The 16,445-nt window shown below is 35.6% G+C and overlaps 1 protein-coding gene across 10 annotated transcripts in view; it reads right to left on the bottom strand.

The window, feature by feature from the left end:
- Positions 1-16,445, bottom strand: part of LOC131691876 (uncharacterized) — a 129,750-nt gene that overhangs the window by 66,068 nt on the left and 47,237 nt on the right. The window contains exons 1-2 of one of the 10 annotated variants that reach the window (XM_058978562.1): positions 1,989-2,105; positions 631-871 (exon numbers count right to left, since the gene is read on the bottom strand). The exons of 8 other annotated variants lie outside the window; for them this stretch is intronic. In XM_058978562.1, coding sequence (XP_058834545.1) covers positions 631-727 — 97 coding nt within the window. In that variant the 5' untranslated portion in view covers positions 728-871; positions 1,989-2,105. Of the gene's footprint in view, positions 1-630; positions 872-1,988; positions 2,106-16,445 lie in introns of those variants that run through there. One more of the 10 variants, XM_058978563.1, reaches the window with a different exon arrangement.

Genomic DNA, 16,445 nt, shown 5'->3' with positions numbered 1-16,445 from the left:
ATGTTTGAAATAAGCATAGATGCTGCGATTTAATAAACATAAATAAATAAATAAATAAATAAATAAATAAATAATTCCTATCCAGTGGTCATAAAATTTGGAGAAGATGTTATTCAATACACATGAATTCCAAGAAAAATATTTGAAACATGACTTCTTTAGGTTTTGCCCGGCCTCCGGCCACTGTCTAGCGGTCCAAGATCGAGTAGCGTGAAAATCTTAAATACATTTGGTCATGATTTAGGAGTACCCGGGTTGTTCAGCCACAATAACGATAAAGATGAAGAATGAAGATTTTCAAATCATAAATTCAACAAAGAGTTCTAATAATAAATAAATGTTATGGTTTTATTTAACCGAGTGAGCTAAATTAGTTTAAGAATTTATTGTATTTATATATTTTGAAAAGAAAAGTTGGTTTTTATGCCTTTTTGAGAAGAGTTTGCAAAAGCAAATTTCACTCAAAGAGGCTTTTCCCTACTTCTTAAAAAATTTCAAGTAATAAATAATAAATAAATAAATAAAAAATAAATAAATGCTAGATTTCGTGGCCGTGACTAACGCCGATTACAAAAAGAAAAAATTCTGCAATAATAACACGACAATTGCAACCAATTTGATAATGCTTACCTAAAACGACCTGGAGAAGGTGAGCCGTCAGGTAGGTCACAACGGCTGTCACCAGATACCAGCTGGTGACACTACAGAAACTAATTTCCACAATCATTTTTTTTCTTATTTCTTTCGAAACCAGATGATCGCACTCTCACTATTGATTTTACTTTCGCCTTCCTTATAAATAATAAAGTACGCGCACTCCTTGCTGCTTATGGCACTTTCTTCCTGCTGCGGTCGAGAGCACAAATTTGAACTATTGATTTCGATTTGGTTTAGATTAAAAAACTTCGAGCGCAGATAAACTTTGATAACTGAATTATACATTTATTTTATAGTTGTCTTCTATTGTGGGTGATCTCTCGCGAGTTTGCGAAGAATCATTTAAACTTTTCAGTTAGCTACAACTTGCTTACGTGGTTTTGCCGGTTGGCTTAAATACGTTTCGCAATGCTGTAAGGGAAACAATTCCGCTTACTGCACTTTAGAATTTAACTTGAAAGCAAGGAAACACAAAGGGAAAGGTCAATTATTGGAGAAATTAATTTTGACGCACTGAACTTCGCTGCGGTTGAGAAATTTAAACGTTAAACGAAACTAAAAAATAATTAAAGCAGCGCAGCGGATGAGTAAATGGGCAGTTATATTGTATCTTAGTTCGTGCTTTTCTATTGCCATTGTGTGGATATTAGGCAGATGCATTGAGTGAAAAAGTGGCAGATCTTGATTGGTTCACGAAGGCCGTTTTAGCCGTTTGCGGAAAATGATTATATCTGCTTGATTGGTGCAAGTAAAATCGCTAATTTAAATCATTGATGGAGTTCTAACATGCTTCAGTGGAATACTTTTGTGTGTGTGTTGTATAAGGTAGCCAACTTAACAGAAAAGTTCATCTTACACTGCAAATTGGCTAAGTATTCGGAATCGGAACGTATTTAATCACTCTCATTTGTAACAAATATGACAATATCTCGATGTTTCCTAACCACGACGAAGTACAAGTGGAATTTTATCTAGGTTCCAGTTTTTGTACACGCTGATAAGCAATAGCCCGACACAATTGGATTCTTTATTGGTGTATTTTCAAATTTAGATTTAACTTATCTAAACGAGCATACAGTAAGGCATTTTAGATGATTTAAACAAATAATGTAATGTTTCAGTTATTTTTAAATGATTCTCATTGCGCACTATGTTCATAAATTGCATCAAACTGTCTACGTCCTTGCTCGTGCCTTAACTGATTTTGCGTCTTAGAAATGATTGATATGATTGTTTTCAAATAACACTTCTTTCATTCGTTGGTAGCATAAGTTCACCAATAAAACCGTCACTTGAAACTCAGAAGCTCTTCCATCGTACAAATCACTAACCAAATCCTTGCCGTATTAACCAGTCGTAAATAGTGAGTGATCAAGAAGAGAGACAATTTGTTTGGCACACCACCCGGCGACGAGAGCTTTTTCGAGCCTGATACTGTTCGCGCCCCATTCAGAACTGACTAAGCGTGAGTTACGGTCGGCCTCCCGTAGCCAGTTGCAAAGCTTTTTTTTGTCTGATTGTGGCTCCACCGAGATATGAGGCTTTGCTGTGGGTGCGAATGAGCGTAGAAATAGCGGAATAAAAAAACACAACAACACACTACTGGCTGACGTTCGCTGATGATGCTAGCTTGTACTTGAAGGGTTGAAATGGGAGGAAGTTCACGGTTTCGCGTTCAAAGGTAAATAAAGGCACACAACAGGCAGGAACACAGAGTGCTTTCGATGTTTGTTGAACGTCCGATGGACCGACAGACAACACGTGCCTCAGCAACCTGTTGCGTTTTATCTTTACTAATGTAAGAGAAACCAACTGTCCTTTCCGTGTTGGCTATACATATATGTTGCTTGAACTGCAACTGATAGCCATCAAGGACATGTTGAAAAACAAACAAACAAGTCATATTCATGAGTTCAGAACTTCATAATGGATGGTTTTCCAATCCCAAAGCTTCTCATTGAATGACGATGAATATATTATTGATGCGTCATCCAATTTGTCCGGATTGCTTCTGATTGGCCAATTTTTACATTAGAAGATAAACGTCATACAATATTTGAGAAACACGTTCTGGCGATCGTTGTTGCATGATTACACTTCGAGAAGGGTTCGTGTTAGGCATTAGGAGAGTGTAAGGCGTTTCACGGTGTTCGATATATGTATCGTATCATTGTTGTTAAACGGGATAAAGTCGATGCACGTCATTCTATTTTTGTATCTGAATGGATATGTTCTTAAGCAGGAATTACTAGTCTTAGAGATTAAAACCCTCTGCGATTATACTGATTTGGTTGTGCGAACGATAATCTTGTTTAATTTGGACAACGTTTTTTATCAAGAGACCAGATACTGATAACATTTATCAGATAGCAAAATCGAAGGTTCGTGTGATCAGATACCCGTATGTTGTAAACGTAGACTTTGTTAAATGATTTGTGCTAACTGTCAGTTAATTTTCGTTTCGTTATTGTAGGAGAAAAGATTATGGATAAATGAAATATCTACGAAGTATAAATATGTGTGCCAATTACACTTAATCCGCTTTTGGTGTTTTTTCAGGAATCAGGAATCGCAACAACTTGGCTCGATCTATACCTTGCATTTTGTCTCATCATTTGCCTGATGCGAGGGAAAGGGAGGTGAAAGTTAAAGGTAGAGAAATGAAAAATGACAACACAATAAAATCACAAACACAAAACAGTAAACCGTAACTCCTGAAAGAATAATGAACCCTACTGATAAAGTTTATAGCTCTTTATCATACTGGGATAGAGAACATAACAATTTTAATTTCAGAGTTCACACACATACTTTTGATTGTATATGCAATGGAGGAAAAAAAACTGTTTTTTTGAAAATTTTATATGAGATCGTCCCTTTAAAAATTCTTGCTAGCAAGTTTCTATTTTAGAAAAAAATAATGACTGCTATTTTTCAACCGATTTTGATGATGAATAGGTCGTTTGATACGCAACTAAATGTTCTCTCTAAACTTCTATTAAAATAAATACGCTTCTTAATACAAATGTTGGGTAATTTTCATATTTTTCATAAAAAAAATCGCAAAATAATAATTAGGCGGGTTGAGTCAGTTATGACACTAGTTAAGCATAACGAAAAAGGTTGGTCCTTTATTTTTGTCAATATACCACGCTAAATTACAATCAATATCTTTAGATCTAAGAGTTCTTAACAAGAATCTGTCTTGGATTCAACCGTTTTTTTCCGAAAAGGTTTTAAATGTGAAGTCAAAACTTTATTTCTTGCTCCAGTTATGGCACCAAGTGTTCCTTCGTTGACCCTAGTAGTGCTCCATTTGTTGACGCTATTATTATTTTGGAGATACTTAGTCTGGACGACTTTGAAGTGAATTTAACGTATAATAAAACATTGTTCGGTTATTATGATTCCATTTCTTTGGCATGTTTTATTGTGTATTTAAGGGAGGCGTCAGGTGTATTGGGAAAAATCGATTTCTTTTTATTCGTTTAATTGTTAGTATTGACCCTCGAATAGTCTCTCGCAATCTCGGTGGTCACACTGAACTTCATTTGTTTTAAACAGCTGTACATTCCTTGCGCGTATTTGGTGTAACGCAACTTTAATAGCGTTTTTTCTCGAAACCGCGTTTTTCAAATTGGCGAGCATGATAACTTAAAAAGTAATCAATGAATTGACTTGATTTTTCTTATGAGAATGCACAATATGTGTAGCCTTTCGATGAATCACAGAAAACTAAATACATTTTTTTCCTCGCTATTATTATGTAGAAAAGTAAGTGAATTTTAGAGTAAAATATGAGATTTTTCGGTTTTCATGAAGCCATTTTTCGAAACACGAACTTTTTTCTATTTTTTTTTGGTTTATCGAGTAACTACAAGTCTTATTCGGATTTTTTTATTTAAAAGTTAAAAAGGGTAAAAAATTAAAAAAGTCCATCATTTTATTTTTTTTCTCGTTGGAAATGTTTCATTGCAGTACCGACCGGAGCCAATTCGATACAGAATATGCTTTTTGCTTTCCGATGATTCGTTTCCAAGAAATGATGACACTCACCATCAAAATGAACGAATTAGAGCAGCTGATTTCAGAGATGCCATAATAAAAAAACTAAAAAAAATGTTTTTGAGTAGTTTAATACATCGTCGCTGTTGTGCTATCCATTTAACACATTTCGAGAAAAACGATTTTTAAAGTTCGCGATTGAATACAGTAATGTTTCGATTATATCACTATGCGTTTATATCAATACTCGTTTATATCACCCTCGATTATATCACGGTTTTGTCTCGATTATATCACGCTTTTTGAAAAAAAGAAAAAGCACACTACATTTTGATCCAGTTAAGCCATATGTTTTGTCCTGGCACTTTTAATATTTTTTACAATTAATTTGCTTATTTTTATGTAGGGTAATGAGCCTATTAGTGGGTTTCGGACTATTTCGTTAAGAGTTTATGTATGATGAGGTCGGTCAAGAAGTCGAACTTTTTATTCTTTCATCTTAAAGTATAAATTCTTAAGAAAATATCTTAAATTTTTATAGAGGTCTAACCAGTAAAAGCAAAGTTATAGCACTGTTCATCTTATTCCTTTGCGTGGGCGGAGGGCGTGGCGTAAAACTCCAAACGTGAATAATCTCGAGAGGGACCATCCATAAATGACGTAGCATTTTTTGAGTGATTTTAGCATCCCACTCACCCATCGTAGCATTTCGTCACAAATCTTTGAATAGCCCCCCCCCCCTGGTAATTACGTAGCTTGATGGTAACTCCCCCTCCCCCCTCTCTTCGAATACATTGATTTTAATAGTCAAGATATTTGCCAAAAACTTTAGCGTGTCAGATTCCTTCAAGTTTAGTTTTGGATAGTTCAACAATTTTAAGAAAAGGTATGGGATACGTAAAGTGAAGTTGTGTGGGGAAAAATTATCCGCTGATGCCATACCATTTGACCCAATGCGTTGAACAAAGATGGCAGACGCTGCTCTAACCAACGGCTTCAAATAGGTAGTGTGATAATAGAAACATGGCAAAAATAGGCTCATTACCCTACTGTGATTAATTTATGTTGACTAACTTTAACTTTTATGTCTTTTTGTTTAAAGAAATACATGGATTAATGCTTAAATGTATTTTTTGTTTTGTTTTGAATATATCACGCTTCAAATATATTACGCTAAAATACAGAACGACCGTGATATAATCGAAACATTACTGTATTTTGAAACTTATAAATAGCATAAACAATTCAAAGAAGACAATTGATGCTTCTATCTATTCTGTATTAATCTCTCAAATATCATGAAGATCGGTTGACTATGTTACGAGTTTTTACTATAAATGTAAACAAAAGTTGCACTCACACGTGCCAGGTATTGTATTGTATAGATGACAAAATTTGTATGGCGTGTCATAGTCGTGCATGGGATTTTATATATATATATATATATATATATATATATATATATATATATATATATATATATATATATATATATATATATATATATATATATATATATATATATATATATATATATATATATATATATATATATATATATATATATATATATATATATATATATATATATATATATATATATATATATATATATATATATATATATATATATATATATATATATATATATATATATATATTATTTTCTATTTGATTATATTGTTTTGTTTGCATTACATTTCTAATTTAGTATATTGGGTGTTCAGCCACAAGTGGTGATTTTCATCCATATTATTTACATGATTCAGTTAATTATTATTAAGTTATAATATGCTTTCGCAGTTAAGTATTTTTTTCAGTATGTTTTAAACCTACTTGTTTTCTGAATAAGGAGCTAAACCAATCTTATAAACTATAAAGAGAGCTAATCGTTGCAATTGAAGATTGCATTGATTTTTGTCGGAAGTTGCTTATAATACTGTTCGTCATAATTTCTAATGTTTCTATGTTTGCGAGTCCGTGCAACTCATTTGTGTTAAACCAGGGAGGACGCATCAAAATCATTTTCAGAATTTTATTCTGAATCCTTTGAAGCGTTTTATTCCTAGTACCACAAAAACTTGCCCAGATTGGCACTGCATATAGCATTGCCGGTCTGAATATTTGTTTATAAATTAATAGTTTGTTCTTTAGGCAGAGCCTAGAATTCTTATTTATAAGAGGGTATAAACATTTTATATATTTGTTGCATTTTCTTTGGATTCAATGTGATCCTTAAAAGTGAGTTTTTTATCGTAAATCAAACCCTAGTAATTAACTTGATCTGACCACGTTAAATTCAAACCATTGAATTTAATAATATGGTTATTATTTGGTCTAAGAGAAGAAGCCTTGGCTTATGCGGAAACACAATCAATTGTGTTTTTGCCGCATTAGTGGAAATTTACCATTTTTTCAGGTAATCATTGAAAATATTCAAGCTTCGTTGCAGTCGACTGCAGATAATACGAAGACTCCTACCAGTGGCTGAGATGCTAGTATCATCACAGAAAAGTGACTTTTTACAGCCTGTAGGTAGATTTCGAAGATCAGAGGTAAAAATATTGTATAGGATTGGTGCGACGCTTGATCCTTGAGGGACGCCTGCTTCAACTGGTAGCTACAATTCTGATAAGAAATCTGTAGGGTACGGTTAGTAAAATAATTTTTAATTATCTTTATTATGTAAATTGGAAAATCGAAATCCCACATTTTGGCAATTAATCCTTTGTGCCATACATTGTCGAAAGCTTTTTCGATGTCTAGAAGAGCAACTCCAGTGGAATAGCCCTCTGAGATATTTGCCTTTGTCATGTTAGTTACTCTCACAAGTTGATGAGTAGTTGAATGTCCAATACGAAATCCAAACTGCTCAGGAAGAAAAATAGAATTCTCATTGATAGGTGACATCATTCTAGTTAGGATGATTTTTTCAAATAATTTACTAATAGAAGAAAGTAAACTAATTGGTCGATAGCTAGATGCTTCTGCTGGGTTTTTATCTGGTTATATTTTTGAAAGACTTCGGTTTCAATAGGACTCACAACGTTGAGATTAAAATTATGGACGCTTTCAAACTGCTGAGCAAGTTTTTGAGCTTTTTCTTCGTTTGTAAGAAGTATGTGGTCACCTTCCTTCAAGGCTGGAATTGGTTTCTGAGGTTTCTTAAGAACCTTAGAAAGTTTCCAAAAAGGTTCAGAATTTGGCTTGATTTGTTCAACCTCTTTCGCGAAATTTTTATTCCTTAAGAGTGTGAATCTATGCTTAATTTCTTTTTGTTGATCCTGATAGATACATTTCATAGCAGTATCACGAGAACGTTGATATTGACGTCTTCGAACATTCTTCAAGCGAATCAGAAGTTGAAGATCGTCGTCAATAATAGGAGTATACAAAATTTTCTGTGTTGTTGGTACTGATAAATTTCTAGCATCAACTATAGATAAAGTTAAATTTTGTAATGCCGTATCAATGTCAGCTTTGTTTTGTAAATCAAGGTCATGATTAAAATTATTCTCAATATAAATGTTGTACCTTTCCCAATTCGCTTTGTGATAATTGAACACTGGGCTAATGGGATTGGAAACAGCTTCTTGAGAAAGTGAAAAAGTTACTGGAAGATGATCAGAATCAAAGTCAGCGTGTGTAATCAATTCGCTACAAATGTGATATTGATCTGTGAAAACCAAATCAATTGTTGATGGATTCCTTACAGACGAATAGCACGTAGAACTATTCGGGAACAAAAATGAATAATAATCATTAAAAAATAGTTTACCGTTGGAATTGCTTTGAGCATTATTCCAGGCTCGGTGTTTGGCGTTAAAATCACCGATTATGAAGAATGTCGACCGATTTCTTGTAAGTTTTTGTAAGTCTCCTTTCAAGAAATTAATTTGCTCGCCAGTGCATTGAAAAGGCAAATAGGCAGCAGCAATAAAAATGATACCAAGATCAGTTTCAACTTCTATACCCAAATTCTCGATCACGTTGGTGTCAAGAGACGGCGTAACGGAATGTTTGATCCTGCGATTAACCGCTATTGCGATTCCACCGCCGAATCCAACAATTCGATCAAATCGATGAATAACAAAATTAGAGTTACTCTTCATTTTAATATTTGGTTTAAAAAAAGTTTCGGTCACAACGGCTATATGCACATTATGTATCCTCAAGAAGTTGAAAAATTCGTCTTCGCACGTTTTTTATGAACGAGCATTCCAATTTAATAAATTTAAATGATTATTTAAAGTCATTGTTAAACTTTAATTTCATTACAATTTTGTTCGCAAATTCCCACCCCGCTTGAAAAGCTTCAAACATGGAGGTACAATTTAACATGTCAATCATCATAGGTAACATATGGTCTTGCAAGTATTTTAATTTTTCTTCCATTAGGTGCAAACGAATTTGTAGGCGTGGTAACGGAAGCCGTTATTTTGGCCTTGTTACCTGCCACTGAAGTATAAGATGACACACCATTGTATGATGGTGTGACGGAGGTAGAAGAAGTTGTTAAGGTTGGACAGAGAATACGCAATAATCGCAAAAGAAAAAAAAAACAGTTTTTTCCACACCGTATGTCAGATCTTCATAAAAATCAATCAGCGTATGTAGAATGTTGTTACAGTACTGATTGATTTTTATGAAGATCTGACATACGGTGTGGAAAAAACTGCTTTTTTCGTTTTAAATTTTTACCCTTCTCTGTCCAACCTTAATCTATTTTGAATAGGATTAACACGTTTGGACGTGTTTTCTTGGAGTGTACCTAAAGAAGTAGGTACATTTTTTATTTGCTGTTTTTGTTGTCTAGAACGAGAATTCATAATTTTTTCTCGAACAGGACAACCCCAGAAATTCGATTTATGATTTTCGCTACAATTAGCGCATTTGAAACTTTTTGTGGCTTTTTTCATCGGACAAGTATCTTTTGTGTGCGATTTATCACCACAGATCACACATTTGGAATCCAAATTTTGTGTGCCGTGCCCAAAGCCTTGGCATCTACGACACTGGTCAGATTTTGAATTCTGCCCCCATGTCGTCTATAATGTTCCCACTTTACTCGCACGTGGAACATAAAACGTGTTTTTTGAAATACTTTCAAATAATTCTAGAGAAAATTTAGAATAGGACGTAATTAACAATGAGATATTCTCTTTGGGGTCTTTCTCCTCTGTTCATTACTCGATCATTTCAACATTTACTACTCTACTCTTGACATAATATTCTAGTAAAAACCGGCTTTCGATATGTACTGGAAAATTAGTGCAAAGTGTTATAATGAAGTCGTAATAAACGAAAGAGAAAGTAAGCAAAGAGAGGCTCTCAATGTTACTTACGTCCTATTGAAAATTTTCTCTAGAATTAACCTCATTACGGTTAAAATGAATTAAATAAAGCTCCTGGATAATTCCAGAGCGTACTGGCGTGTTATCGCCGCTAGCCTTTCTCTTCATAAGAATAACTTGTGAAGGAGAAAAGCCAAGTAAATTTTTTAATTCGTTGGATATTTCATCCAAACTTTGACCTTGTGGTAGTCCTTTCAAGACAGCCTTGAATGGTCTAGCTGCCTTGAAATCATATGAATAAAATGTATATAACTTCTCCGTATTTTTTTTTTCCTTTTTTATTAACGACTTATAGTGAGTCAATCTTTTTCCTTTTTGCCTTTCTCATATAGAAACGTTATGCAATCACTCTGAAAAACGTCAACCTAATCCCGGCCCGGAGGGCCGAGTGTCATATCCCATTCGACTCAGTTCATCGAGATCGGAAAAAGTCTGTATGTGTGTGTATGTATGTGTGTATGTATGTATGTGTGTATGTGTCAAATAATGTCACTAATTTTTCTCAGAGATGGCTGGACCGATTTGCCCAAACTTAGTCTCAAATGAAAGGTGCAACCTTCCCATCGGCTGCTATTGAATTTTGGATCGATCGGAATTCTGGTTCCGGAATTACGGGTTTCAGAGTGCGGCCACACAGAAATTTCGCATAAAAACTATAGGAAAAATTAAAAATAGAATTTTTATTTTTTTAGAGTAGTTTATGTTAAAGAGAGTACTAAATTAATAGGAACACTTAAATTTAGGAAGTTATGACCCTCGCTCCACAATGCAGTTTGTGACAGAATTGCTCAACTGAAAATTATTAAATGAAATGAATGAAAACAAACATTAGACTATAGCATTTTGTACGCATGCACTTCAGAGGTCCAAGGGTTACAATTTCTGTTCTAGTTCTCAGATCGCCAACACATTTTTTTCGATTTTTTGGCCCAGTTCTCAAGAGAAATCCAGTTTTTAACTTTTTGCATACATATTGCATTGAATGAAGAACTTAGATAATGTATTCATAAAGTATTAGCACAGAGAACAGACATCCATGATCGAACAGAAATATTTAAAAAACGTGTGTAAACATTTGAATTAATATACGATAAACACTAGCGTCGCCACACCAACCTATCCCAACTATCCGTCAAATCCATTCGAGAACCGGTTCGAAATCCTGAATGGATTCAGTATGGAATCTTACTCAAAGAAAACAACCGATTCCGACTCTATCGGTTGATGCATTTGAGCTGGAATTGATGCTGGAGGTCCGAACCGGTTCCGGACTAGTTTGAGTGGGTAGAGGAATAACCGCTGTCAATTCTGTCGAACTCAGCCACAAAAAACCATGACGACAGTAGCGCACCTGGTTTAGATATCCCAACTACCTTCGAAACCGTTAGAAATTTTACACAAGTTGAATGCTAAAGATGGACGTTTGTTCTCTGTGGTATTAGTAATAATTCGATTGTCCGTTCATTTTAAAAGGCTATTTTCTATAACTTTACAACTGATTTAATTTCACTTTCAAAATTTCTCGAAATATCATGTTCTAAAAGCATAATATTCGAAAACAGTTATAAAATGTCTCATCACACTGGTAGATGGATTCAAAGCGTTTTTTTAAATAAGTGCACGAAAAAACATGCGCCCTTTCAAAAACATACTTCTGAATCAAAATGGTTTTACTGTTAGTCGAAAACAAGATTTACAAAACGACCAGAACTGCCAAATATGAATCGGGAATGGTCGAGTTTATTGACATTCCCTATTTATTTCTAGGATTCATCATACACATCATGACGTTATTTATTTAACTGATAATCGATTTTTTCCTTTGAATGGATATCGATATCTTTATCCTCAAGAAACTGACAACTGGATCCTCAAGAAACTGACATAGGAACATGACTAAGATAAGCGAGCCACTCAATACGTTGTGTACATTGTGTTTAACTTCATTTTCTAGCCCTAATTTATTTCATTTGAAAATTTATCCCCGCCCTGTCACGAAAGCTTGATTTTATCCCTACTGGTAATATATCAGTAGGGTATCTTAAATAAACTTGTTACGTCACTTTTCAGTTAACCCCAGCATCCATAAGATACACATTGTCACAATTATTTTTCACCTATTCCACCCTTAATACAAGGCCTCTGTCTAGAATATACTTTTTTTGCATAACTAGTAGGTAGGTATTTGAATAAAGAAAACTAATATCGTCCGGCGAACATGTTAGCGATGGCCCTCGCGATGCTAAATTGATATAATCCTTCGGTGTTCGCGATTCTGAAATACTTCGAGGTAATCTTTTTTCTGCGTTCGCGAACATCGCTTCGAAGCTCCGTGTAACTGTTTCAAAAATATCGATCACACGAACCAAGAGCTTAGCTCGTGTTCGTCGAAAACTACGCAAAAGCTTTTACATATCTTTCCGAACATCAATGAAATGAACAAGAAGCCTTATTTGTTCTCGCCGAAGAGCATGCAAAAGTATCGCCCAAATGTCCGCAATTACGATGGTAAGCGATTGTGATGCGAAGCTTGTGAATACGAACCAGTAACGCAAAGCTTCGCGCTTTGAAAGTATTCGAACATAGGTTCGGTTCGAATATTTCCTGCCCTGTCTGCAGCGCAGGAGTCAGGATCTTTTGGCATTAAATGCGAATCACCTGAGTCTGCGGCATGTCCGGACAAGCGTAAAGTCAATTTAATGACTTATGCTGTCGGAGCCGACAAAAAGTTAAGTCACGGAAAACTTCCACCCTAAGCATTGTGCGACGATGAAACTCATTGAATGAGTTAGTTTTTGCCCTCACTAATTGCCATGCAGGGGTGTTTTATTTCATCGACTCTTGTGTCTGCCTCAACAAGTTGTGCATATAGTCACTGTGTGTTGATTGAACACGGCGTCGGCAGCTTTCACCCAAAGCTGCTGGATGGATCCCCATCGCGGTACATTTTTTTCCTTTTTAATTAACGACTTATAGTGAGTCAATCTTTTTCCTTTTTGCCTTTCTCATATAAAGAAAGGCTATGCAATCACTGTAAAAATCGACTTTTTAACCGAGGCCCGGAGGGTCGAGTGTCATACACCATTCGATTCAGTTCGTCGAGATCGGCAAATGTCTGTGTGTGTATGTATGTGTGTGTGTATGTGTGTGTCATTTAAACTCACACAATTTTCTCAGAGATGGCTGAACCGATTTTCGCAAACTTAGTTTCATCTGAAAGGTATAACGCTCCCATAAGCTGCCATTGAATTTTTAGTTGCTCCGACTTCCGGTTCCGGAGCTACGGGTTGAAGAGTGCGATCACACAGCAAATTCCCATATAAACTGATACCACCATGATGTTCAAATGATGTAAACCATATTAAAATTGATGTAACATTACTCTAGTTTGCGGGTCTGGATCACTAATGATCAATCAAAGCAGCCTTGACCACATTGGCCACCTATGACGGTTCATGACGCTCCCGGGGAACCCGCCAAGTTCCTAAGCTAATATCACACCCATTCCCCAACGAATTCTCTACCGATTTTTACAAACTTGATTTCAAATGAAAGATCCAGTAATACCATTGACTGCTGCTGAATTTCATTCGGTTCTGACTCTTGCTTCCGGAATTACAGGGGTGTTAGTAAGGATACACTGGAATTTCCCATATAAATCGGTACAATCGTAATACCTCAGAGGCTAAAAACTATTGAAATGGTCACCAAATTACTTCTAATCGCAGATCTAGATCTGATTGCCAATCAAACATTCTTTGAATATATTGTCCACTATCGACGATTCCGGAAGTCCGGAACTCCGGGCATATTCCACATTTAAAGTCACATCGGTTCTTCGGTGATGACTGAACCGATTTTCTCAAACCAAGTCTCAAATGGAAGGCAAAATATGCAGTTCAGTATTGCGTCGCCGCCCCTCCCCCCCCGCCTTGCCCTTATACCTCCCTCCTTCATCACTCCCCTCTCCTTGGACCTCCCTCACGCCCGCATTTACTTCATCCACCCCGTATACCAAAATAAGATGAAGGGTTTCTGACGCAATCCCATTTACTTTTGCCGTCTTTGTTTATTATTTTCCACCAGCTTGTGATGTAGTATTTGTGTCATGTGGCGTGTACGTACATGAGCCGTAGAAAAGTCTATTCCCTCCACTTTCAAACCCATTCCACCAACATTTCAAAATATAATCACATGAAGATAACATCGAACTCATGCTGATTAAGCTAATTAAATTTTATTCTTTTGCCTTTCTCATATAGAAAGGTTATGCAATTGCTCCAAAAACCGACTTTCTAACCGAGGCCCGGAGGGTCGAGTCTCATATAACGTTCGACTCAGTTCGCCGAGATCGCAAAATACCTGTGAGTATGTATGTGTGTATGTATGTGTGTATGTATGTATGTATGTATGTATGTATGTATGTATGTATGTATGTATGTATGTATGTATGTATGTATGTATGTATGTATGTATGTATGTATGTATGTATGTATGTATGTATGTATGTATGTATGTATGTATGTATGTATGTATGTATGTATGTATGGATGTATGTATGTATGTATGTATGTATGTATGTATGTATGTATGTATGTATGTATGTATGTATGTATGTATGTATGTATGTATGTATGTATGTATGTATGTATGTGTGTGTGTGTATGTGCGGATTTGTTAACAAAATGTCCACATCGGTTACTCGGAGATGGCTGAACCGATTTTTACAAACTAAGATTCAAATGAAAGGTATAATGTTCCCATAGGTTGCTATTGAATTTTATTTTCAACCGACATCTTGTTCCGGATTACGAGTTTACAAAACAAAATTTGTTGATTTGTCCACATCGGTTTCTCGGAATTTTCTGAACCGATTTTGACAAACATGATTTTAAATGAAAGGTCCATCAGCTGCTGTTGAATTTTGTGTGGATCCAAGTTCTGGTTCCTGATTTACAGGGTGATACGTACGATCACGCAGCAAATCCCGATTCTAACGAATTCTGCGATGAATGTAAGAAGGTGAATTTTTTTCCAAAATGTAAACACAACTGTTGAATTTGTAAATCTAGATCACCAACAGTCATTCAAAGTCTCTTTGGCCACACTGGCCATCATCGACGGATCCGGAAGCATCCAAATTCAGAATAACGGTTATATTGGTTTCTCGAAAATGGCTAGACCGATTTGGTCAACTTAGTCTCTAATGAAAGGTGTTGCGTCCCTGGAAACTGATATTTAATTCCATCTCCATCCGACTTCCGGCTCCGGAGTTACGGGTTGTGGAGTGCGATCACATAGAAAACTCCGATTCAAACCGATACCGCGATGAATGCCAAAAGGTGCTCTTATATATACTTACCAAGCGTAATAAGAATGAAAGACATTTCCATAATGTTATATTGTACGAACCAGCCATTAAATCATAGTTTGGAGAAATGAGAAAGGCATAATTGCACCTCTAGGTGGATTAAAACAGGTTTTTTATATTGTAACGACATATAATTAGCAAGGGACTGGAAGGTGAAGTATTTTTCTAATATTAAGAGCCATAGTACTCAAGGGAGAGCAAGGATTTGAAGTAAGAAAGTTTAGAAAAGCGTGGAGTAGGGTCAATGAACAAGCTTAGAGTTTCCCAGTTACTTCTCCGTAATATACTGGAGTAGTCATTTGTGGCCAATCAATTCTTCCGCTGTAACTCGACATTCTCCTCTTCGGCCAATCTGAAAAGATACTTTCACGTCCGGAAGGAACGTCGAAAGCTCAGTTCGAAAGGCTTTGAATTCGGAGATCATCACTGTTATAGGCGGAGGTGATTGCGTTTTCTTCTCATTGGCATTATGTGCAATGCGAGGAAATTTAGAAGATTCATCAGTTTCACATTCGGATAAAACATCGAATGAGGTACTGTAGTCAATTGAATTTTCGGGTGGAGAAGATACCCTTTTCCGTTTAGCTTTAATTTTTGGCACACGGCCTTTCTGGGAGGACCCAGGAATGTTGGAAGAATTAAATATTTCTTTAGGCTGTATTGTTCTTGAAAAATGTTTTAGTCTTGAAGAAGACTGATTGAGTAGAAAAGGTAGGTAGTCTTGAGAAAGACAAATTGTCGAAAAAATTATAGGTAGTCTTGAGAAAGACGTTGCTGTTGAAGAACTCTAGGTAAACCAGGAGCTATCAAGGTTCGAACGAAGGTTCAAGCCGGTAAGGATTAAATTGGTTTGTAAGAGTCAGATAAGGATATTAAATACAAGACCTAAGTAGTAAGAGAAAATATTGATAAATTGGGCATCTGTAATGCACCTTAGGGTAGCAGATATCTTTGCGATGTTGTAATTTTGTCCATCGCCAGTGATAAAATCAATATAGTTTTTACTTTATTTGTGCAAAATTTGAGTATAATTGAAGTTAACATGTGCCACAATGCGA

Source organism: Topomyia yanbarensis, chromosome 3 (assembly GCF_030247195.1).
Source record: "Topomyia yanbarensis strain Yona2022 chromosome 3, ASM3024719v1, whole genome shotgun sequence".
NCBI lineage: Eukaryota > Metazoa > Arthropoda > Insecta > Diptera > Culicidae > Topomyia > Topomyia yanbarensis.
Note: the sequence above shows the minus strand (reverse complement) of the source record. Positions and strands in the feature narration are given on the sequence as shown.